Genomic DNA, 26422 nt, shown 5'->3' with positions numbered 1-26422 from the left:
GCTACCCTGGGGTGCATTTTAGAAGCCACAATAAGAGGCCAATCTGTACACACATAAAAAATAGGTTTCCAGAGAGAAAGACTCATAAGATGGAGAGATGCGACACCTATTTTGTCTAATACAATATAACTACGTGGTCAAAGTAAACATCACACTAAAATATCAGTATTCATCAGGCTGGCATAGAATCTCCTAAACATAAAGGATAGGCAGAAAAACATTTCAAAATATACTTCTTTCTATTGAAGTATACGACAAACGCAGGCGCTGGTGTCTTTTCGCCCATCGCCCTTTAAAATAATTTTTACCAGACATCAGGCTGGGTATGCCTCATCAGAAACCCTAAACTTTTTCAAATAAGGAAGAACATTTTAAGGCAAATGGTTTGGAGAAGCTCTTTGCGGTGAAAGAGTCCTTGTATTTAATAGTCTTTTTTCTGGAGTCAACCAAATACACTATGTCGAGCTGGAGTAGCAATGCCTTCGGGATTCCCTTGGGGAATTGATGGCATCCACCCTCCCAGGAAGAATTACGATTATGCGTAGTGCCTCTACAAGGGGCAGAAAACGCAATGAACTTCTTGGAAACCAAACCCCTTCCAGCACCACCACCCCAACTCTACAGCCTATCCAAGGGCGTCTGGTCTGCAGACCCTCGCCCATGCCACCACCCTTGCTGCGTTAGGGGTTGCTGAATCTCATCCAAAAAGACCTGGGCCATTCCCAAGATTGGTCCAGACACCTGTTTACTTGCGCCCAAGCCATGGTGGCTCTGGCTAAGGAAAGGTAACGGCTGCCCCACCAAGCCACACAGCGCCAGCGCGGGGCAGAGGGGACTACGTACCTTTGTACCTCTCCAGGACATCTTCGTAGGCCTGGAGGTACTCCTGCTCTTCCACGTACAGGTAAGCAGCAGGGGAGAGGTAACCCGCCATGCCGAAGTTGATCTAAGCGATGACTGGCCAAGTCCCCTCTCCCCCTCGTAACCCTGGGACAGTACTATAGTCAGCAAGACGCAGCCTTTGGGAACTGGAAAAGAGGAAGCAGCAGCAAGCAGGGGAAAGAGCGCTGAAGCCTGAAACGCAGAGCCGGGCGCGAAGGGGCGGCCGGCGCCCTAGCCGGCGGAGGAAACGCCCAGGCCCCCTAGTGGGCCGCGGGTGCTGGGCGGCCCGGCTCCCCGAGAGCCAGAGTGACTCTCAGGTTTCAGCAGCAGCAAATCTCTGCGAGCCCGGGGGCGGCGACGGGCAACGCCACTGGCGCGCGGGGGAGCCGGGAGATTGGAGGTGGTGGCGGTGGCGGTGGCGGACTGCGAGCGCCGGGACCCTCTGAGCCGGTGCACTCCTGTCTCTGCCCGCGGCGCCAGCTCCGGGCCGGGCCCGACCTAGGCCTGGGTGACGGCTGCAGCGGCGGCGACGTTGCGGGAGCACGGGCGCACTGCCTCCGCCAAGGATGCTGCGCGCGGCGCATCTGCGGCATTTCCTGGCCGCCGCGCTGCAGACACTCGCCCGCGCCCCCGGAGAGAGGGAGGGAGGGAGGGCGGAGGACGGAAGGGAGGGGGCGAGCGCGCGGTCAGCGCCCCGGCAGGCTGGGCTCCGGCCCCGGCGCCGCCCGGCCCCTCCCTTCCAGGCAGCGCCGCAGCGCCCCGGGCCCCCTCCCCCCACCCCAGCCAGCCTGCCCACCCGGCTTCACGGTGCCGCCAAGCACGCCCACCGCCCGGACACTGGCTGCCAGGCCCCCGGATCCCCCAGGGCTAGGTTTCTATTTGGGACCCACAACAGGTGCCCGGGAAACAAAGCCTCAGATCACCGCCAGCAGCGAGCGCAAGCCCCCTGCTGAGGGGCTAGCGGCTCTCTCTACCCCCGGGGAATCGCTAACCAAGAGTGTTGGAAGCACTTTTTTTTTTTTTTAATGTATCTTGTGCCAGAGGAGGACTCGGGTCTCTGTGCCGCAGCACAGGCAGGCAGACACCGGGGTCTGTCACCAGGGGCATCCCGGGACGGGGCGGGGCGGCTTCTGCAGGTGGCCCCGCGCATCAGGGCCTGACAGCCGGGCCGCGCCTGCGCCTGCGCACCCCGCCGCCCCGCGGCTGCCGGAGGACCAGCCCGCGGTCCCTCCCTTCTGCCCCCCAGAGCCCGCCGGCGCATCTGCCGCTGGGCTCCGCCGCGGGCCCTGTCTGCTCAGCACAGATTACTTTGTCTCTTTTCTCCTCCTTTCTACTTAGTATTCATCCCGCATAGGACTCACAGCCACTAAATTGAGTAAAATGGGCACCGTCTCCTAGAATTTGATATATCACATAGTGAAGTGGGTGAGTTTAAGGGTCTGTGTAAATAGGTGTGCTGAAGAGGAATGACTGAACAGGAGCCCCTTCTCATTGGTACAATGCAGAAGACTAACTCACAAGGTTGCGATGATAAATGAAGTACAGAACAGTGCCGAGCAGACAGTAAGTGCTAGGAGTGTCAGCTACTGTTACTATTACTAGGTAAACCAGCTTATTGTTGATCATCTGACCTATGTCAGATTCACCTCTTACCCAAATTTTCTTTCCCATTTCCTCCTCTCACATATACTGACCTTTTTGCCCTTGATGATTTTTTTTTCTTTATTGGTGTCCACTAATTCTTGGATGAGATGAATTGCTCTTGAAAAATGATATATTCTCGGGAAAAAAATAATTTCACTCACATTAGGATCTGAATGCTTAACTCCTCAGCAATTATCCTAATATTACTACTCCAAACAAAGTAAAATCACATGTCTCCTTTCTATCCCAACCAATGGTTTAACCACCTGAGTTTGATTCCTTACCCACTAAGCCTTCAAGAGCACTGGAGGTTTTTTTGGTAACTTGAAATGCATTGATGAGCAAATTAGTTCACTAAGTAACAAACAGGTATCATATGGGACACTTTCTTGAAAGGGTTAGTGATTAGATTCCAGAGTTATTTCATTCTCAGACCACGTACATCTGTTTTTCCAAACCATCTTGCCTCCCTCACAGTGAGTGAGGCCACTGAGGGTATAGTCAAGAGTCCTCATCAGAGGTTGATGCCCAGTAGCACCCAGTTTTAGAAGACAGCCCATGCACACATCGTGATTTTAACTGTCCATTTAAGGAGCCACCAAATTAACAGAAGCAAACTTGAGGTTGTTTGTAAAAACAGCCTTTACCTCATGCATTCTCGGAATGATAATATTAGGTTGATATGCTAATAATAATAGCACATTCCACTGAGGAGCTTAGTCTCTGGAATCAAGACTGAATTCAGATCCCAACTCTCCTTCCTAGCCCTGTGAAGTTTACCTTTCACTCTGATCTGCAGATTTCTGACCTAAGAAAGGGAGAATATGGTAACACCTAATTCCTAGACTCCTGGGAGGCCTGAATGAGATAACAAATTGAGTGCTCAGCTGAGCACCTGTTGCCATGACTAAGCTATTGTTGATAGAGCATTCTCTCTGTACAAGGAGTGTGCATAATGTTTTGCCTTATCTTATATATCACAATAACTATGACCTTTTGAGAACGAAACCAGAGCTGAGAAAAGTTCAGTAAATTGTCCAAGCCAAACCCAACTAGTTGGTGACAGGAGAAATTAAAATCCAAGTTTACCTGAGTCCAGAATTGGACTCTGGTCCTTCAATTACAACTTCAAAAATTCTTATTTAGGATAACAGTACCACTGACAAACTGTGGACACATTTACAGGTACTCCAAGACTGAAAAACACAACTTACAATATTCTGTAGCTAAGAACAGAAGACCTATATTATCTGTATGCAAAAGGCATTTATATAGTGATTACTGGGGCCCATGCTGTGGTGTATTGGATCACACTGTTTCACTTCTGGTCCAGCTCCCTGCTAATGTACCTGGGAAAGCTGCAGAAAATGGCCCAAGTGCTTCAGCCTAGCCCAGTCCTGGCTGTTGTAGCCATTTGGGGAGTGACCCAACAGATGAAAAAATCTCAAGATCTCCCTTTCACTCTCTCTCTGTCTCTCTGCCTTTCAAATATATATTTGATATATATATATCAACTATTACAAAGTCCCTTTCCCTTACATTTTGTCATTTTATCCTCACATTGATCCTGAGAGATGGAGGTAAATATGTTAGAAGCTCAGATTTTAATGATGAAATTACAATTCACGGAGCAAAGACAGATAGTAGCCCCTCGCATTCTTTCTCAACTAGCTCAACCCCACCCTCTGCATTCTTAACTAACCAACAGGCCTGCAGAGAGGAAGGCTTGAAAAGCCCCCACAAACCAGGCCAGCCCTGCCTAACACCCTCCCCCTTACAACCTTCAGCTGCCTTGTCTATATAAGCGTCAGCTTGTAAGGGCGTTGGGCTATCTGCCATGTATTCACCCTGTGTGTACACCGGTAGTGAGCCACATCTCAGATTTATTCCCTGAATAAACGTGTTCTGGCTGTGAGTTTGTATCTTGCCTCTCTGTCTTGCTCTTCTTTCTTTACAGCAATAAATGTAAATGCACTTTGTAAAAGACAAACTGTCAGATGTAGGACAGCATCACCAGTCTGACTTTATGATAGTAAACCTGGATACGTCACTGCACTACTTAAAAATCTTTGAGTAGGGGCAGCTGTTGTGGCAGGTTAAGCCACCGCCAATGACGCTGACATCCAATATGGGAGCCAGTTCAGGTCCTAACTACTCCATTTCCAGTCTGGCTCCCAGCTAAAGCACCTAGGCAAGGCAGCAGAAAATGACTCAACTGCTTGGGCCTCTGTACCTACAGGAGGGAGAGGAGACCAAGATGAAATTCCTGGCTTCGGGCTGGCCCAGCACCGGCCATTGCTGTCATTTGGGGCATGAACCAGCAGATGGAAGATATCTGTCTGTCTGTCTGTCTCTCTGTTTCTCTAAGCCTGCCTTTCAAATAAATAAATAAATCTTAGGGAAAAAAAAGTCTTTGAGTGGTTCCCTACCACTTAACAGCATTAAGAGCCCAGCTGTCTCAGAACCGGACAAAACAGCTTTACAATTTTTGCCATTCCTTCCAGGCCCTGTGCTATACACACATTACTTGCAGTTCCCATTTAAACACTCTGCCTGCCTTTGTTCTTGTAGTTCCATCCCTCTAAAGTGACCTTTGCTTTCACCCCAATTCCATCAAGCTCAATTGGCACCTCCCCTGCCCCTCCTCTGCCTCTGAGTTAATTAGACTCCCCTCTGAGTACTTTCACTAGGAGGTGCTTCCAGGCATCACTGGGCTTTCAACACCACGTTGTTGTCTAACAACACGTCCCTTTACCATATTACACCGTAACTTTCTAAAGGCCAAACTATGTGCTGTTCTTTATTTTCTTACAGAGACTTAGTATTTGTTCAATATGGTTGCATTAAGGTATCGCACAGACCCTGAAGTCTTTTTGACACAGTAGGTATTTTCACAATTCTAATTTTATGAACTTAAAGGCAAATGAAAATGTGAACTTTTCAGCTTTTAATTACTAAGCAATCAATGCCACAGATATCCTCACACCATTTCTGAATTTCACCCCATCTCTTACAGGGGACAAATTTCAGATGCGGGAGGGACTTTCAAAGCTATTATGAAAATGTGTAATAAAATCATAAGTTGAAATTTTAGTGTATGTTTTCAAACTCCACAGTACCAAATTCCCTCATTCTTAAATGGGATGACCAGTGACCAATTTAATACATAATATATCTGAATCTCATAATTCAGCCACATTACAAATTAAACAGATTCTGTGGACTGGCCCCAGGACTACCCTCCATGTATGATTGTTTATGATTTGTGCAACAAACAGCTCCAATATACAACTTTGTTTTAAAATATAGTCGTATACTTCCATACCATCTGTTGCTACATGCTGTTTTATACTGTTTTGAAGAATGACTATAACTTTAAATTTGTTCACTTTGAGATCTCAAGTGAATTAACTGTCACCAACTTCACAGCTACCCCCATAAACACATGAGACATTTTACCATGAACCAGACATGGCCCTGCCTCAGTGAGTCCACGGTCTGCTAACATCATCAGTACCTGTGTGCATGCTGCAGCATTCCATTAGCATCCCAGTTCTTCCACTGCTTCCCCACCGACCTCTACACTGAAGGCTCATACCACCAACCTCACTTGACTTCCTGCCCAGTAGTCTGTCCCAATTTATATACCCTATCCTCTCTAAAACCCTTTCTTCACTACCAAAAGCAAAACACAGCCATCTCTACTACAATTTTCAAAACTCTCAGGCTTCCATAAAAAGGCACCTGAGGGCAAAAAGGGGGGTCAAGTGGAAGAGGGCAGGGATTTTGGTGCAGTGGGTTATATATGGGTACCAGTTCAACTGGACTTTCCCACATGGGAAACCTAGAGGAAGCTCCTGGCACCTGGCACAGCCATGGACATTGTGGCCATTTGGGGAATGAACCAGCAGATGGAAAATTTCTCTTTCTGTGTCTCCTCTCTCTCTCTCTCTCTCTCTAACTCTGCCTTTCAAATAAATAAATAAATCTTTAAAAAAAAAAAGAGGCACAGGTGCTGGGGCTGTGACATAGCAGGTAAAGCTACTGCAGGTGAAGCTGGCACCCCATATGGGAATGGGTTTGAATCCCAGCTGCTCTACTTCCTATCCAGGTTCCCTACCAATGCATCTGGAAAAGCAGCAGTGAACAGCCTAGTGCTTGGAACCCTGCAAACCACAAGGGAGACCTGGAAAAGGCTCCTGGCTCCTGGCTTCAGCCTGGCCCAGCCTTGGCCAAGCCCTGGCCATTGTAGCCATCTGGAGAGAAAACTAGCAGATGAAAGACACCTCTGTGTGTGTGTGTGTGTGTGTGTGTATGTCCTTTTCTCTCTAATTCTTTCAAATAAATAAATAAATAAATATTTAAAATATTTAAAAGAAAAAGAAGTCGCAGTATATTTGGGTCAGCATTGTGGCCCAACAGGTTAAGTTGGAGTCCTGGCCAGTCTGCTTCCAATCCAGCACCATGGGAGCGCCTGGAAGGGCAGCAGAAGACGGCCCAAGTGATTGGGCCCCTGTTACCCACGTATGAGACCCAGATTGAGTTCTGTTTTCCTGGCTTCAGCCTGGCTCCTGCATGTTGTGGTCACGTGGGGAGTGAACCAGCAGATGCAAGTGCTCTGTGTGTGTGTGTGGGGGGGGGGGTCCTTTCCCTATCACTCTGCCTTTCAAATAAACAAACCCTTTTTTGAAAAGAGGCACAGTATAGACATGTTGCTTTGGTGCCCTAGGCTTGCTACAAGGCCCCAACAACCTCTCTCCCACACCTTTCTTTCACCTGCTTTCCCTTTCTGCTGAGCCAAACATCTGGTATGGGCAGTGTCTTGCCCTCTTCCTGGAGCCTCAAACCTGCAGGAGGGAGCTCAGCTGGGCAGGGAGAGCAGGCCTCAGTGACTAAACACATTTTGGTACTGGAGGAGGGTGTTGAGAGCCTAGTCTGCCCTGGCTTTCAAAGGCCACTCTGCTCACTCCACTTGGCTCCCAAACAGTTTCCATCCTGCCTTCTCCTGCCCTTTCCGGCTCCACCCCTCTTCTTCAAAGGCCTGGTTGAGAGGAGCCAGCATCTCATAACAGCAGCCAGAAGAAGCTCAAGGCTGTTGCCCCAGAAACCCTGACTAGAGAATGGCTGGCTGGAGCTGTTTGTTTTTCCAGTAATCAGAAAATCCCACTGGGGGGAATCTAAGGGGGACTCTCCTGCCTCAGAAGCTGGAATCTGGGCTGGTCTCCTGCAGCTCTCTTAGAGAAAGAGAAAAGTCCCAACTTTGCATAGTAGCAGGAGGCAAACACAACTATGGGACACCCACCTCTTGAGTTAATACTGGTAGAGAGCATAGGTAAGGAGGCCTAGACCTCTGGCTACAGAAACCAACTCAAAAACCACCTGCTCTCTTGCCTCTGTAGGAAAATCCCAAAGATACACTCCATCCTGTCCTGTGACCATTTCCAAGAGGGAAAATACACACACACACACACACACACACACACAGTGAGGGACTGAGGGAACAACTATCCCCAAAAGCCACTCTGATATGCATAGAACAGACACACACACACACACACACACACACACGCCACACAGGTGCTGCAGGTTGGAGAGTTGCTTTCCAAAGAGTTCTCAGCTTTCAACTAGGTAAAACAAGCCATCGCTTCTGGTTTGTCTTCTACTGCCAATGCAAGGGAACACCAGGTAACGCAGAACAGAAATGCTGGCGCCTCACGTATATTAATTAATCAGGAATGCACACCACCTACACACTCAAAAGCAATAGTGATATAAAGCTGCTAAGGACACACGATGCTGACAGAGATTCTACATTTAAAAAAGAATGACATCCAAGTTGCTAGAATATATTCTGCAACCCTGGGTACCCCAAACCAGGAACTGCGTAGCTCAGTGCTCCTAGGCAAAAATGAAAATGAAGGCTGATCTCTTGCAACTTTCAGCAAATACACTAGGAATCACCAGAGTTAATACTTGCAAATTCATTCTCTCTCTCTCTCTGCCTCTCCCTCTCCTTCTCCCCAGCATGTAAATACTAAAGTTTAATGCAGATGACAGTAAATATCTCCTTGCATTTCAAATGTATCGATTCATCCAACCAGAAGGCAGAGCCAAACAGCTTAGTCACTAGCAGGCAGGGCAAATGGCTCTATCAGTAAAAGGAGGCACAAGTAAACACAGTCATCCTCCTCCCCCACCTCCAGCGCGCAAATCTGCCCAGTGCATCAGCTCCCAGCCATGGCCCCCAGGGAAGGGAAGGGTGAATTTCCGCAACTCTCCCCCCAACTCATCCCCTTCTCCTCTGATGCTCTTACCTGCTATCCGGAGCACTGCCCTCTCGGCGGGGTCCAGCACCGAGCCCCCTTGAATCTTCCTCTTGGATCTCTCATGTTTAGGCAAATTCCAGGGTAAGGTGTCTCCGGGAGCTGGAGACGCCGAGCCAGATTTCTGGCTGAAATCATCCTCGTCAGAAAAATCCGCAGAGGAAGACATAGAGCAGCGATAGGACGCGTTCCCGGAACTCTACAGAGGATGACACAGAAAAAAAAAAATGAACAGCAAAATACTCACACAGGCTCATCGATTGCAACGGCCCCCCTTGCCACCCCCATGATGGATCTGGCATCCTGCACCACCCTCAGAGCTGAGGGGACACCCAGAGACACAACCGCGAAACCCAGCGCTCACCATCTTTGCCCGGCTGAGGCTCGGACCGAAGAAACGATACCTAGGCAGATCCAATACATGAGGATTTGCACGGAAGCAGTGTGTGGCCTGCGGTCCGGCCACCAGCTCACAAATGACTGGCCCAACAATGAAGCCAGAATCAACAGCCTTCCTGTTCCAAATCTATAGTATTTGGCTCCCCCACCAGGACAGGAGAAACATTTTCCAAGACCAGACTGCTGGTTAATTCATTAATGCAACTAAACTCTAAGTTTCAAAAACAAAGCACAAACGCAGGATGTCGGTCCCAATTCCTTTCCGTTTCATGCCGCCTCACCGCCTCACCGCTGGAGATTTCTTTCTGGCCAGTTTTGAGCTGCAGGTCCTCCTGATTTAATTTTTGTCATGCGACTCAAGCTGGTTCCCAGAAAGGAGCAAGGAGGGAGGAAGGGCCGATTCTGAGAAGAGCCTTCTTTTAAGACAGGGACAACACAAAAGACTGTTTTCAGAAGCCTATGGCAGCGCCAATAAACAAACATCTGAACCCAGTTTGGAGTTCCTGAGATAATTTAAACTTCGAGCAAAGTCACAGCTGCCAATAATGTAGATGAGAATGAGGCAGTGCAGTGACAGGAAACAGAGCCCTGTCTCAGCTCCCGGTCATTACACAGTGAAATGAGAAACATGACGCTTTCACCAAAGCACTTTGCCTGAAGGTTAGTCCTGCCTTCACGGAGCAGGATCACATCTACACAGTCAGATCCTGCATCAGTGGGTTATGTCTTCCACAAAGGGAAAAGGCCCAAGATGTTACTCCTTCCTTTTTATTGGGTTGTGTTTGTAATAATTTAGAGAGCCACTGGCTTATTAACGAACCCAGGAAACCAGGATGCTGACTATCTGTGCAGCCAACAGGGTTCTGAATAAAATCAAGTATCAAAGGCCAGTCTTCACTTTTCCACTGGGAACTGGACTTCGCCGGGGCTCTCTCGGGGAAGAGCTGAAACTGGTATAACTTGAATTCTTGAAACGTGAAGTTGGAGCCACGGATTCCTAAGAAGCAAATTGCAGGCAGGAACCAGTGAGGCGTGCTCCAATTCGAGCAAAAACACTGCGCTGCTCACAAAAGCAGTGGCAAACACAACCTCGGCACACACAGGCTGTGGGAGCTCGGTCCCAAAGCAGTCACCTAAGGCATGTGAAATAAACTGTCATTGAATCAGGACTACTGATCTTCCCTCGGTGGATTCAGGCATTCAGCTACACATCATCCACACCATCATTTTAAAAGTTCACTTAAAAGATCCCACAAAAGGAGGCACATAGGATTTATCTTTAGCTCCATCCTTCTTCCCAGAAAGTGATCTTCCCTTTTATCAAACATGAGATTTCATCATCTTGGCTAATTTATCTACATTTTGTATATTTTCCTAGTGACAATAAGTCATTAGGCAAACTTAAGGCAAATAAGTAAACAAAATTGATTTTCTGTAGTGCAGCTGCATTCCCTAGAGAGTTGTGAGTGGCATTAAGTCAGTCACAGCATGCTATTATCAACCCAATTTATTTTTCATGCTTTTCTGAAAATTCATCTTGAGCTCTCTGAGGTCTCATCGTAGGTTGCATCTGTGAAAAGGGGTGACATTCTTAAAGACTTCTAAAAGGGTATTGGGTTTCTTCCGTTGCACTCTGTCTTCCCTAAAATGGCTTCCTAGCTGTCCTTACTTAAGGTCATCCTTTATCTGTGAGATTATATTTCTTGTTGTCTGCGCTATTTTCTTGAGTATAGTAATTTGACTGTTTACAGACAGACTTGGGAAATAACTGTTAAAGACCCACTGTTCTCCAAAACCCACTGGTTATTGATTTTTGTAGAGTAAATTTTTTTAATGGCTGGAGTCTCAGCTGATTGAACAACACAATGTGATTTATGCTATGACATAAACACTATTAATCACATGTAGCCAGATGGGAACGGTTACTACCCCTGTCCCCAAGGGTGTTGACTGGTGCTGCCTCTAATCTGGTAGAGTCACTGGTAAACAGATAAGAGAAAAAAGCAAGAAATCTACCATGCCTCTTTCAGTGATATTATATATATATATATACACACACACACACACATATGCACATACGCACACACACATGCATGCACGCACACTCTGAGGGAAATCACACATTTATATTCATATATGCTAAGGTCTCTCCCAGGCTGCATAATTCAAGCATTTTAACTATCAGAGTACTAGATATTTTTCCACAAAAAATTTCTATAAACATTCCTTTAAAATTAAACTATACAAAATGAGCCCAATTTGAACCCTGGTAATTGACAATGGACTTAAATGAAGCTGCTTAGAAGCAGATGGATCATATAAAACCATTATATTCTTTTATTGGTTTGAAATGACTTGTCACAGCATGTCACTGTCTTGGCTGGGGGTGAGAGTACAGTTCTCTTTTTGTTTGTTTTGGGTGCTCTGACCCAACATCCAGAACCTAATTTTTGATTAAGGGTTTAGAAAGGTAGGACAAAGGAAAAGGGCTCTTTCCAAAGCCCCAGGTTCCTATTTATTACTCTACTCTTTTTTTTTTTTAAAGATTTATTTATTTGAGAGCCAGAGTTACAGAGAGACAGAGAAAGAGATCTTCCAACCACTGGTTCACTGCTCAAATGGCCACAACGGCAGAGCTGGGCAGACCCAAAACTAGTATTCAGGAGCTTCTTCTAGGTCTCCCATGCAGGTGCAGGAGCCCAAGGACTTAGGCCATCTTCTACTGCTTTCCCAGGCACATTAGCAAGGAGCTAGCTCAGAAGTGAGCAGCTGGGATGCGGGCACTGCAGACAGAAGCTTAACCTAAGGCACAGCACCCACCCCATAAGTCTACTCTTGTTGCCTAAATTTGATTCCTCTTAAAATACAAGTATCTTTGTGCATCAATAGGGGATTGGTTAAATAAACTGCAATACCGCCATGGTTAGCTTCTGGAGAGGGATGTGTTCTGAGAAATGAGTCACCGGGCAGCTTCTTCATTGTGGGAATAGTGTATGTTTCCACAAACGCAGATGGTATAGCTTACTGCACATCTAGGCTGTACGGTATGTGTACATACAGGGATGACACAACCTACTCTTCCCAGAGCCATACTAAACAACATAGTACAAGATTAAACCAATCACAAGAGAAAACGATATGATAAAGAAGACATGGTTAACTAACACAAGATGTTAGGAGGCTGCTACCATCCTAACACACTATACTGTTCTACAGTAAACTTTTTAAAAAAATATATAAATAGGAGTACCCTATAAATTATAAAGTATAGTACAGCAAATACCCAAACCCAAAATATTATCATTTATTATGATGATCAAGTGTAATGTACTCTGCATAAAATTGGGTGTCACAGGTTTTTACAACTGGCAACACAGTACATTGGTCTACACCAACTTCACCACAAACAGGTGAGTGACACCTTATAACTCTTTTTCTTTAAAGATTCATTTATTTGTCTGAAAGGCAGAGTCACAGAGAAGCAGAGGCAGAAAAAGAAAGAGAGGTTTTCCATCCACTGGTTCACTCCCCAGATGGCTCCAACAGCTGGAGCTTCAGCGATCCAAAGCCAGGAGCCAGGAGCCAGGAGTCCCAGGTGGGTACATGGGCCTAAAGACATAGGCCATCTTCTACTGCTTTCCCAGGCCATAGCAGACAGCTGGAACAGAAGTGGAGCAGCCAGGACTCGAACTGGCTCCTATATGGGATGCTGGCACTGCAGGCAGTGGCTTTTACCTGTTATGCCACAATGCTGGCCCCAACACCTTATAACTTTTTCAGCTCCAATATATTCCTATGTGACCACTATCATACATGCTTGTGGTGTGTGACTGTATATCCACATCATGGGCTACTCTGTAGCAGTTAAACAAAAATGTTATTGATGTACATGTAGCAAAGAGGAAACAATTCACATGGGATAATCCTTTCCCAAAAATCTATGCATGTATGCATGTGTGTAAACAGATAGGTTGATAGATGACAGATACATAGACAGATAGACTCCAGTATTTCCAGTATGTAAACAGTGGTTATCTCTGGATGATGACTAAGAATGTGAATTGCTTAAACTATATTCCTTGTCATTTTTAATCCAAAATATGTACACAAAAGACTACCCAAAAAAAGATAATATGTCAAGGGTCGAAGAAAATATCAAAGACCCTGTGAAGAAGCAACCATTCAAGCCAGGGCTTTTAACTGTTGTGGGCTCATGGACACCTCCAGAAAGTTAATAAAATCAATGGAAACCTCTCTCTAGAGCAAAGCATCTAAACAACTACACACAAAACTTCACATCTAATTTATGGGACTCACTGACCCACTGACCCCAGTTAAAACTCCAATTCACACCACGATTTGTCATTCCCATTTAGCAAGCACATTGAGAAAAGGAGAAGTAGCAAAGAATAATGGGAAAAGCACACCAAAGAGCTGAAAGGGTAATTAGGGCAGTAAAGACAAAGTTGGCAGAAGTCACAATATTTTTAATATTTGACTTCTTTTTTTATAAAGGGGTATGAGCTATCTTTGGAATGATATGACAAAACAAAAAAAAAATCTGTATTTGTATCTTTCACAACTTAGTTTTTATAGTAGTTTTAACAAGTGAATTAGTTCACCAAAGCTTTCAACTGACTTTCCTAATAGCCAATTCATCCACATATCCACATGGTATAAAAACAACCCAAATCTCCTAAAGCCAGGATAATTACATAATGCAACATTTTTAGAAGGAGAACTGAACAATAACTTCTTTAATTAAAACCCCGGTGGGGGATCTGAGATAAGTACAATGGAACTGTTGAAGTTGGATGCTGCCCAGCATTAGCACCCCAATCTTAGACCAGTGCCAGGAAATTTTCTTGGCAACAGGCATTCTCTAAAGGCAATGGGAAAATAAATGCAGAGATAAAGATTTCTACAATAGCCAGAGTTTTAGAATCTCAGAAGCAGGAAAGTAAACTTTCACAAATCTGAAGACTTAACATTTGTGTACATTTCTTTATGTATAGTTCAAAAAAAGGTAAGGATAATAAAAAGCACATGAGGAAACCATTAGACAAATCCTGACTGTAGAGCACTCTGCAAAGTAGTTGTCCCAGATTCTTCAAAAAGGTCAATGTAACAGAAAGGTGAACACCACATGTTCTTATTTGAATGTGGAAGCCAAAAATGTTAGTCTCAAGGAAGAGAGCAGAATATTGGTCACCAGAGGCTGGGAAGGTGAGGACTAGAAGACAGAAAACAGGTGTTTTGTTTTGTTTTGTTTTGTTTTTAAAGATTTCTTTATGTATTTGAAAGGCAGAGAGAGAGGGAGAGAGAATCTTCCACTTGTTGGTTCACTTCCCAAATGCCAGTGTAACAGCGCGGGCTGGGCCAGACTGAAGCCAAGAGACAGAAACTCCATCCAGTTCTCACTTGGGTGGCAGGGACCCAAGTATTTGACTCATCATCCCATGCAAATCAGCAGGAAGTTGGGTTGGAAGCAAAGTAGCCAAGACTCAAACTGGCACTGCTATACAAAACAAAAAGTGGTGGCTTAACCTGCTGTACCCCAATACCCATCCCAAGAAAGAGGAAAATCAATGTATCCAGGGATATAGTTGGATAGGAGGAACAACTTCCAATGTTCTAGAGTACAATATGATAACTATGGTTGACAACAACTAATTGTGTATTTCAAAATAGCTAGTATATAGAATTTGTATGTTCCTAACACAAAGTAAGCATAAATGTTAGAGGCAATGCACATGCCAATTACCCTGACCTGTTACACATTGCATATGTATACTGTAGTCTTGGGTTGGCATTGGGCCCAGTGTGAGGCCATCCAAGTCCCACATTGGAGTGCCTAGGTTTGAGTCCTGACTTAGCTCCCAAGTCCAGTTTCTGGCTGATACAGCTCCCAGTAGGCAAGCACATGATGGCTTCAGCAGTCAGCTCCCTGCCATCCACCTAGAACTGAATTGAGTTCCTGGCTCCCACCTTCAGCCTAGCCCAGCCCTGGCAGTTGTGAGCATCTGGAGAGAGGGCAAGCACTCTCTCTCTGGTTCTCTCTGCCACTCAAGGAAAAAACAAAGTAATATCATACTGTACCCCAAAATATGTACATTATGTGTCAGTTTAAAAGTTTTTCTTTAATATATTTTTACAGATTTATCTGTTTATTTAAAAGGCAGAGTTAAAGAGAGACAGACAAAATGGGGCCAATGCTGTCACATAGTGGGTAAAGCCACCACCTGCAGTGCTGGCATGCCATATGGGCGCCAGTTCGAGTCCTGGCTGCTCCACTTCTGATCTAGCTCTCTGCTATGGCCCGGGAAAAGCACTGGAAGATGAGCCAAATCCTTAGGGCCCTGCACTCATATGGGAGACCTGGAAGAAGCTCCTGGCTCCTGGCTTTGGATTGGTGCAACTCCGGCCATTGCGGCCATCAGGGGAGTGAACCAGCGGATGGAAGACTTCTTTCTCTCTCTGCCTCTCTTCTCTCTGTGTAACTCTGACTTTCAAATAAATAAATAAATCTTTAAGAAAAATAAAAAGAGAGAGATCTTTCTTCCACTGGTTCACTCCCCAAATTGCCACAATGGCTGGGGGTTAAGCCAGGCAGAAGCCAGGAGCCTGGAACTCCATCCAAGTCTCTCACAAGGGTGACCCGTGTGGAGGCCAAAGCACTCGGGTTACTCGGACCCAAGCTGCTTTCCCAGTTGCATTACCAGGGAGCTGGATCAGCAGCAGAGCAGCTGGGACTTAAACAAGCACTCAGATGAGTTGCTGGTGTCACAGGCAGCGACTTAACCTGCCAGCCCCTATTTAATATTTTTTAAAGGTCAATGTCATGAAATATATACAAACAAAAGGGAGGGCCTACTTTAGATTTTAAAAGTTAAGCTATAACAACAAATTCATGAACCTTCACTAGATTCTGAATTCTTTTTTAAACTGAAGACACTTTTAGAACAATTTGGAAAATCTAAACATGGATGATGGATTGTCTATTAGATGATATTAGAAATTATACATTCTCTCAGGTATGATAATGATTATGACCGTATAGGAACATGTCCGTATTCTTAGGAGAAGGAGACTGAAAAACTCAGGGTGTCTACGCTTGTTTTCAATAAGTTTCAATAAGAACAGAGAGAACCTGTAAATGTGACAATAGGTTAACAAAACATATTCATTCATTGGACTATGTTTTCAAGTTTTCTGTAAATCTGAACATTCTGAGAATGATGAATTGAGGGGAAACACACAGCAAGGTCTTTTCCAACGTTTCTAATGTGATGTTTGATCTGGGGTTATTCTCACAAGATCAAGATTCTTAGGTTGCAAGGCATCAAGAGAGACCCAGAAGAAGCTCTTGGCCTGGCCTGGCCCAGCCCTGACCATTGAAGCCATTTAAGGAGTTTTAGCTATCTCTCTCTCTCTCCCTCTCTCTCTATCTCTGCATTTCAAATAAATAAAACAAACCTTTAAAAAAAATCACCTTTATGAGGCCGGTGCTGTGGTGCAGCGGGTAAAGCCGCTGCCTGCAGTGCTGGCAATCCATATGGGTGCCAGTTTGAGTCCCAGCTGCTCCACTTCTGATCCAGCTCTCTGCTATGGCCTGGGAAAGCACTGGAAGATGAGCCAAGTCCTTGGGCCCCTGCACCCGTGTGGGAGACCCAGAGGAAGCTCCTGGCTTCAAATTGGCAGAGCTCCGGCCATTGTGGCCAATTGGGGAGTGAAGTAGCAGATGGAAGACCTCTCTCTCTCTCTCTCTCTCTCTCTCTCTCTCTCTGCCTCTTCTTCTCTCTCTGTGTAACTCTGACTTTCAAATAAATAAATCAATCTTTAAAAAAAAAAAACACCTTTATTAGGGAAGTACCAAAACTAACTTCTAATCTATTACATAAAAATACATGATATGGTCCAAGATTGTCATACATAACAGTTTCTGTGTAAGTCAAAAAGCAAAGGTGGTAGCAGGCATATGAGCCTAGCATTAGGACACTCAAATCCCAGGTGGGATTACCTGGGTTCCAGTCCCAGCTTCAGCTCCTGATGCCAGCTTCCTACTACTGAAACTCCAGGGGGCAGCAGAGAGGGCTCAAGTACTTGGGTCCCCGCCACCCACACGGGAGACCTAAGATTGCAGCCCAATTCTTCACCCATTCAACCACTGATGAACCCTTAGGTTGTTTCCCTATCTTTGCTATTGTAAAGAAGGCTGCAATAAATGCAGATATCTCCTGGACATATTAATTTCAGTTGCCAGTAAGAGCATGTGTGAATTCCAGACAATCTTGATTCCTTACTAAGACATTCTACAAGGCTTCCTTTATTTCAGTTTAACCAGTACATTCTAACCAGCTGCATCATTTGTTGAGTAGCTATAACCGGGGACAATACTAAGCATGTCCACTCACATCTTATTTAATGCTCACTGCAATCCAATAAGGGAACAGATGTTTAGGAAGATTAAAGAACTTGTCCACACTCATTCTGTCAGTACAGGAGGAGCCAGGATTTCCATTTGGAGCCTTTTGGCAGAGTCTGTACACTCAACCACATGGTACTAAGCATCCTAAAATGCAGTCCCAAGCACCAGAGGCGCATATAACAAGCTCACATCCTCAAACATCTTACCATGTATCTGGGGAGCTCAAAATGACTGGACTTGTTCTGAGTTAAGAACTGGGTCCAACACACAGCAATGACCAGGAGATAGGTGTCAGTTCACAATAAAGAAAAAGCACCCCAAAATATACAACTATTCACAGTGACAGATGTGTGTATAGTGAGCACCCTCCTACTCCAAAGGATTAATCCTTTCACTTACTCTTCAGTCTCTTCCAACAGTAAGATTCTTTGGCCCTAGGTGCTCCCACATAGGGAACCTACATATATCTCCCCAAATAGATTATAAATAACAGAAAAACTATGTTAAGTCTCAAAATATCAAATCGCTCTAAAATTATAAAATTCTTTCAAAAATTTCAGATACCTTTTTTGCAAGTCTACCTTAATCCAATCACATTAAAAGTACAGAAATGGAGATATCAAGAACTGTTTTGCATTTGTATATCTACATACAGTATTTCCAATCAGAACAAGGACATTTTAAATAATTTGCCTAAAATAAAAGCAAAATAGATCCCCAAAACATAAACACATGAGGAAGATAAATACTAAAAATACCCCTTTAACGAGATATTTAATCTTTTTTAAAAAAATTTAATTATTTGTTTGAAAGTCAGAGTTCAGAGACAGAAAGACAGAGAGATTGATCTCCCATCTGTTGGTTCACTCTTAAGATGGCCCCAATGGCAAGGCCTGGGCCAGACCAAAGCCAGGAGTCAGGAGCTTCACCCATGTCTCCCACATGGATAGCAGGGGCCCAAGTACATGGGCCATCGTCTGCTGCTTTTCTCAGGCCATTAGCAGAGAGTTGGTTCTTAAGTGGAGTAGCCAGGACATGAACAGGTGCCCATACGGGATGCCAGCGTTGCACATGGTGGCTTTACTCTCTACACCCCAACACCAGCCCCTTATCTTATATTTTAAATGGTTGGTTATTTATATCAGTCAACTGGAGACTTCTTCCTTGGAGAAGAAACCCAACTAGGAAAGCAGAGGTGACAAAACAGCCAGCTTGTAATGGCATACCATCATCTTATCTTTACATGCCAAGATTAAAACTATGCCTTCCATTGGAATAACGTAAGTATATCCATTAAAAAAATGTGATTTGTAGTAAAAAGTCCATTAGGAGGGAGATTCTGAGTCAAAGACACTAGAGTATCTAAGGTCCTTCAGAAGCCAGAATAGAGATGGAGGTGTTGCCATCTCCCTTCCTCATCCAAGGATATGCTCCCTAAACTGCTAACTACTAATACAGTCATCAGGTAGATATAATGTACATGGCCTATCCACTTTTCAAAGCAAATTCATAGCAAACATTCAAAAGGTATTCAAAATGTATTATACTGGGCTGAGTAGTGAGATCCCCTTTACAGAAAAGACATGTGCTTTCCAGTAGGTCAGTGTCCTCACCTGCCCCCACTTTATTCATTTATGACATCAGAACCTTATAGGCATATGAGTTTAAGATCCGTGGCACAAATCAATGGATAGGTAACTTGTTGCATTCAGAGAGCAAAGGAAAGACAGAGAGATCCGGTAAGGAGGGTAACAAATATAATGGCAAACCATAGACAGGGGATGAAATGTTTAAAAATAAGGAGAAGAAAATTGGAGAAGAGTGGACAAAACAAAATAAAAAAGAAGACTAACAAATTATTTCAATTAAATGGATGTAAAAAAAATCAATGACACCACGTTTCTACTGACGTCCAAGAGCTGACCTCATTCTGCTCTGTCCTCAAGAACGCTGGTTAACGTATCAAATGGCCAGGAAGTGGATAAGAACTTTATGATTCATACAGATGCTGGCTCATGATCTCTGGTGAATCTTGCTGGGTCCATCCACTCATCACTACAGCTGCTGATGCTGATGGTTTTGCTTCTGGCCCTGCCATTGTCAGCTTGCTCCCCCATGACTCTCAAACCATTTTTGTGTCATGAAGGAGGTTTTGATTTTAATACTTCAGAGCCTTGCTTGCTTCGTCAGCACATATACTAATACTTCACAGCCAAGGTTTGCTATTACTTCTGTCAAAAAGAAGATGTGGGCTATCATCACTCATCTGGGCCCCAAGGTATAAACACAGCACCTTTGCAGAGATCAAACCCTAACTACCATCTATGCTGTCCATACAGCATGTTAAAGATATATATTCCAAAGATTGAATCCTGGGAAAAAGCTGTATGTCCTTGGAAATACTGTTTGGCTTCTCTTGGCTTCAATTTTCTCATCTGAGAAACAGGAAATATAACAGTACTGAATCAATAGGGTTGTAGTAGCAGAATAAACCATATGTGAAAAGTGGTGAGAGCAATGCCCAACACATAGCAGAAGCATTGGGTAAACTTTAGTAGTTAGGCAACATTTCCTAGTCTCACTTGTTTGATCCAAGGGTAAAAGACTACTGCAGTTGAGGCAGTATGCCTGTCTCTCCAGGAAATTTGGAATAGCTGAGGTAAAGAGACTAAAAGTGATAGGAACTGGGTCATATTGCTAATAGCTCTCAAAATACAAAATCCATTGTTTCTTTACATGTATTTCTCAAGCTTGGTTATTGAAACTTCAAGTCTTTGGGATGCCTTGTACATTTCTCTCTCTCTCTCTCTCTCCCTCTCTCTCTCTCTCTCTCAAATTCATTATCTCCCTTATTGGAGACAATAACAAAGTTAGACCAATACGTTAGTATCAAAAAAGCAATCATAGATATCCTATTCTTCTCTGCTGACACATAAACAGGATTATGTTTCTATGCCTTCTTTAGGCTTCCATTCTCATTACCTGTCTTCATTAATGAGACTTCAGAAAATTGCTTTTGCAAATAGCTTTTACATGTTATTTCTCTCACTTCAAACAGCTACTATTTAAATTAAGTGGACAAACAACTTTTTCATTAAAACAAAAGTGTTTATTATTGCATGGAAACAAAATCTACAAAATTTTAAGTGCCTGGCACCACCCACTGACCCCTTCTGAGGACAGCAAGGCTGTTCCAAGTACTTTAAATGAAAACAACCCTATTATCTTATGCCACACCTGACTGGGGCCTAGGATCAGTACCTGGACCCAGAAGGTCTGCTGCCCAAGAGGTGGAAAACTCAACTTAGCTGGGATGTTTCCTATTGGATGGCTGCAAACCAATCTAACTGTTGCCTCCCCACCCCAGGGAAATAAATGGTAAGTGCATTCCAACTGCCTATAACTAACATTTGGATTTTCCCCTAAGATCTGCCAGTCTTAGAACGCCTAAGATCCTTCTGGAACAATGATGTGGCTCACAGCCCCGACATCTGCACTAAAGGCTGCCTCAGGTTTCATTCTGTCTTTGCAATAGATCTCTGTCTTTGCAAGGTAATCTGGGCCTTTCCCTTCCTGGCTTTACCCCTAGGGGAAGCTACATGGCAGGGCAGGAGGCAGAATCAGCCTGCAAGAACACTCGCCTTTTATTTTCCACAAGTAAAAAGCTATTGAGACTAGGGTTGTAGTCAAGAGCAGAGGTCTCTGGAGAAAAGATATTCTTCAGCCTAAAACATAGGCCCCCTTTAGCCAGAGGAAGCATTTGTGTGGGTCCTGGAACACAGGTTTCTAAAATCCCAGGAAAAGACCTAGAAAGAGAGAGCTGCCAGGGGTGTCTAGCGGGACTGACTATGGGGTAAACCGTTCTCAAGATCCTTGTGTCCTGAAAAGCACTCAGAAGCAGCCTGTGAGGCACTTTGGGGAAGTACCATGGGAAGGCACCAACATTCCCTCCCCATTCCCTGACACCTGGGCATCACATAGGAACTCAGGACTTTACCACAACCCTGAAGTGAAGGAATAGCGAGCACCAGGTCATAATGGAGATCAGTAAATCAGAACCCGGGTTGAGTTGAAAGTGATATATCTTCTTTTTCTTTAAGATTTATTTTTTTATTGATTTGAAAAGCAGAGTTACAGAGAGATAGATATAAAAGTCTTCCATCCGCCAGCGCCACGGCTCACTAGGCTAATCCTCCGCCTTGCGGCGCCGGCACACCGGGCTCCAGTCCCAGTCGGGGCGCCGGATTCTGTCCCGGTTGCCCCTCTTCCAGGCCAGCTCTCTGCTGTGGCCAGGGAGCGCAGTGGAGGATGGCCCAAGTACCTGGGCCCTGCACCCCATGGGAGACCAGGATATTACCTGGCTCCTGCCATTGGATCAGCGCGGTGCGCCAGCCGCAGCGTGCCGGCCGTGGCGGCCATTGGAGGGTGAACCAATGGCAAAAGGAAGACCTTTCTCTCTGTCTCTCTCTCTCACTGTCCACTCTGCCTGTCAAAAAATTAAAAAAATAAATAAATAAAATATTAAAAAAAAAAAAGTCTTCCATCCACTGGTTCACTCCTCAAGTGGCCGCATCAGCCGGAGCTGGACCAAGATGTAGCCTGGAGCCAGGAGCTTCTTCTAGGTGTCCCATGTGGGTGCGGGGGCCCAAGGACTTGGGCCACCTTCTACTGCTTTCTGAGCCCACACTAGAGAGCTGGATCATAAATGGAGCAGCCAGGGCCCCAACTGGCACCCATATGGGATGCCGGCATCGCAGGCGGCGGCTTTACCTGCTCTGTCACAGCACCAGCCCCCGAAGTGACAGATCTTACACAGAGCAGACTGAGATTCAACCTCACTGTGTGGACAGGGACTGCTTCTCACCTCCACTAGATCCCCTTCCATAGGAGTGGGCCCTGATCAACATCTGCTGAATGAGTTCACGGCCTGGCTGTTTGGCTTCAGCAATTGGGTCCCATGTGAGTGCCTAAAGGCTAGACTTGATCTTACAGGAGCTGGATCAGTACTGCGATCTGCCCTTAGAGACGAGTGACCCTGACAGATGTGCAGAATGGACTGGAGGGGGATTAAACTCAGTCAGATAAGATTAGTGGGCAGTGATTGTAACAGTCCAGCAATGATGAAAGCCTAAACTAAATCACCGAGATTAGAGACGGAAAGGAGAAGATGGATTTGAGAAACTTTCAGAGAACAGAAAAAGCAAAGGTTTAGAGGTAGGCTGCTCTGTGGCTGGGAAGGTAAGAAGTTAAAGGTGGAAGTCAGGCAGCAGCGCAATAGTGATGAGCCAGAGAAGACGGGAGGAGAATGAGTGGATCGCAAGCGAGTCACACAGGAGGGCTAGAGATGTTGAGGCTCTCTCGGTGGTGCCTGATGACACCACTGGCTTAAGGCCCAAGGATGGTTAGACATCAGCCTTCAAGAGCACTGCGGTTCCCTCCAATGACAGCCCTGGCCCACCACGCCACAGGCAGCGACCTGCTCCTTAGAGAAGCTGCAGCTGGTCAGCATCTGCAAGGGGCTGCTGAGGTCGCAGCACCCTGGGAACACAGTATTTGTGAGCCACACCAACCTTACTTGTCTTTTCCTCAGACATGCAGAAAGCAACAGTGCCTACACCACCTTGTCCACTGTCTGCTTGCCCACAGGATTCATACTGGACAGCCTAACATCTTTGTCATTCTCTCCTATGTCTGGCAGCATACAAACCATGTGAAGAGTCTACTTAAAAACACAAAAATAATGAGGCCCATCTTTCTCCTGACTTGCAATGGTCCATAAGCCATAGGTAAACGGCTCCCACTGTGCTTGTAAAGCAAATTCACTCCTTCTTTCCCAGGGCACCCCGCAGGGCTCTCTCCTCCGTCAGAGTCCTGTGCTCTGGCTTTGTTGCCCACGCTCCTCTCCCCCTTGATCTTAATGCTCCCGTATGATTTGTGTGCATTCCAGTCCCCTGGCCTGCCTCCCCTTCCCCGCTGACCTCCCGACCCTGAGAGATTGCTTCAGTGTTTTTCTTTCTCCTCCCTTTCTCAACAGGGACTTTCTTAGCTAGTCTAACAGCTTCCTCCCAAGACAACATAAAGCACAGAAGAACTTTATTAAATGTGTATCTGTGTCCAGAAAATATCAATGAATTCCATTAGAAGGCACACATACAACGAGGCTGGCATTATGGTGCCATGGGTGGAGCCGCCAACTGTCATGTCAGCATCCCATATCGGAGCGCTGGTCTACAACCTGGCTGCTCTGCTTCTAATCCAGCTTCCTGCTAATGTACCAGGGAAGACAGTGGAAGATGGACCCCCGCCATCTATGTGGGAGACCTGAATGGATTTCCGGCTCCTGGCTCTGAGCCTGGCTGTTGCGGCCATTTGGGGAGTGAATCAGTGAATGGAAGATCTCTCTCTACCTCTCTAAGTCTCTACCTTTCTATCATTCTTTCAAATAAATAAATCTTAAAAAAAAAAAAAAAAGAAAGGAAAGCATACATACCACCGAATATATAAATAGTTGCTCCCTTAGGCACCCTGTCTTTCTCCATAGTGCAGGAACCAGCTACAGAGTTAGCAGGTACCTTGAAAATCTGTTTAAGGAAATAATCAGCTTTTGGTGTGATGGTTACTTTGACGCTTCAATTTGCCTAGGTCATGATACTCAGTTCTTGGTAAAACACCAATGGAAATGTTGCTGTGAAGGCATTGTTCAGACGTGATTAACACTGACAGTGGCTGACTTCGGGTAAAGCAGGTTACTTCCACGGTGTGGATGAGCCTCATCCAACATGGAATATCTTACAAACAGAGACAAGACTGCAACATGGAAACTCTGCCTGAATTCCCAGCCTGCTGGTCTGCCCTACAGAATTCTGATCTGTCAGCCTCAGTCATAGGAGTTAATGCCTTAACATAAATAAACAAATAAATAAATATGCGTGTGTATGTGTGGTATAACCAATATATTCTATCGGTCTTTCTCTGGAGAATCCTAAGTAATACAATTGGCTACCATATTACTCTACAAGTTGATGATTCACCTTGACTACATTTCAGGGAAGTAGAAACATCTGCTATAATTCACATTTTACAATTTTACAGAAAGAAAGTGTGTGCAGGACTTTTACCAGGCTGAGCTGGTAAGCCACAGTGCTGCTTCCAGCTCCATATTTAACTACCCAAACTACCACAAGAAAACTACCTAAACTCTCTAACTTGTTCATCTTCTAAATATAACCATAGCTGTTTCGCTGAGTGTTGGACAGTATTAAAATGACATAATGTGTGAGAAACTTTTAATACGATGCTACCTAGCATGTAATACTACATTTTTGGAGCATTTCATTCTAAGATAAAGACACAGGCATGCAGGGTTTGATTCCCACCTCAGGCTGCTGACTCCAACTTCCCACCAATGCAGGCCTTGGGAAATAGTGGTGATGACTCAAGTAATTCTGTTCCTGAAATCCATGTGAAAAATCTGGCTCCTGCAGGTTTTAGGAAGCAAACCAGCAGAAGGGAATTCTCATGTCTCTGATTGTCTTTACTGCACTGCCTCTGCTTCTGTCACTCACCCTCTCCCAAAATTTTTTTAAAAATTAGGAAAAATTAAAACCAAGTATAAAGAAGTGATAATAGTAGTAATTATAGTAATATTACCAAAGTGTTTATCATTTTTAAGACTTAAAAAACACATTTTCAGGGCCAGCACTGTGCTGTAGTGGGTTAAGCTGCTGCCTGCAGTGCCGGCATCCCATACGGGTGCCGGGTTCAAGTCCCAATCCAGCTCCCTGCTAATGTGCCTGGGAAAGCAGCAGAAGATAGCTCAAGTGCTTGGTCTGCTGTACCCACATGCAAACCCAGAAATATCTCTTGGCTCCTGGTTTCTGATTGGCCCGACTCCAGCCTTTGTGGCCATCTGGGGAGTAAACTAGCGAATGGAAGATCTCTTTCTCTGTCTCTCCCTCTCTCTCTCTCTCTGTAACTCTGTCTTTCCAATAAACTATTAAATTTTTAAACACACACACACGCACACACACATTTTCCACCTCCCTTTCTATCACCTGCACACTTTTGTCTAAAATTCCAATTATAAAGATTTATTCTTTTGGTTTAAAACTTTTTATTTCTAATCAAGCTTCCCATGAATGCAAAACACCAACTGGTATCAGTCACTCATATCTGAGTGTGAATAAGGCCATCAGACTACATCTAAAGAAACACTTGGATAGAAGGGAATGAAAACACTGAGGCTCCTATAGATTAAAACAAAGAAAGAAACAAAGAAACTTTGTCTATTACACAGCCCTTTCTACTGTCTCAGAGACAGAGATTCAAGGACTTAAATGAGTCTCTGTCCCAACAGACATGCAGACTGGCGCAGTTCAGATCACCACACAAGAGACACCCACCCTGGACCACAGGCTTTTAATTCAATCGTGGCAATCCACTGCTCTGCTTCCCTAGTTCAGAGTAAAAGCTCATCATTACCCAAAGACACAGAAGGTCTCATCTTCTCCCCTGCCTTCCAGATTCTCGAGGGAGCATATAATCTTGGATGTGGCCTGCTGGGAGTCAGAAGATCTGCAGGCAAACCTGGTGCCACAATGTCTGAAATGCTCCCACACAGTCACCCTTCAGTGCCCCTGGCCACATGGCAGGCTTCTCAGGTGCACCTAATTATAGGAGGGCTAATAAAATATGTCAAGACAGCTTAAGCAATTGGTAACTACTCAGGCAATTTCCTCCAACTTGG

The 26422-nt window shown here is 45.0% G+C and overlaps 1 protein-coding gene across 35 annotated transcripts in view; it reads right to left on the bottom strand.

Moving 5' to 3' along the window:
- DST (dystonin) overlaps positions 1–26422 on the bottom strand; it is a 486283-nt gene that overhangs the window by 367157 nt on the left and 92704 nt on the right. For 23 of the 35 annotated variants that reach the window (XR_007923259.2, XR_011388661.1, XR_011388662.1 and 20 more), the window contains exon 4: positions 8841–9048. Coding sequence is in view for 32 of the 35 variants with exons in the window: in XM_051855540.2 (XP_051711500.1) it covers positions 8841–9048 (208 nt within the window). In the remaining 3 variants the exon portion in view is untranslated. Of the gene's footprint in view, positions 1–843; positions 1582–8840; positions 9049–9213; positions 9870–26422 lie in introns of those variants that run through there. The other 12 variants (XM_051855559.2, XM_051855560.2, XM_051855561.2 and 9 more) reach the window with 6 other exon arrangements.

This window comes from Oryctolagus cuniculus, chromosome 5, assembly GCF_964237555.1.
Source record: "Oryctolagus cuniculus chromosome 5, mOryCun1.1, whole genome shotgun sequence".
In the NCBI taxonomy this organism is placed as follows: domain Eukaryota; kingdom Metazoa; phylum Chordata; class Mammalia; order Lagomorpha; family Leporidae; genus Oryctolagus; species Oryctolagus cuniculus.
Note: the sequence above shows the minus strand (reverse complement) of the source record. Positions and strands in the feature narration are given on the sequence as shown.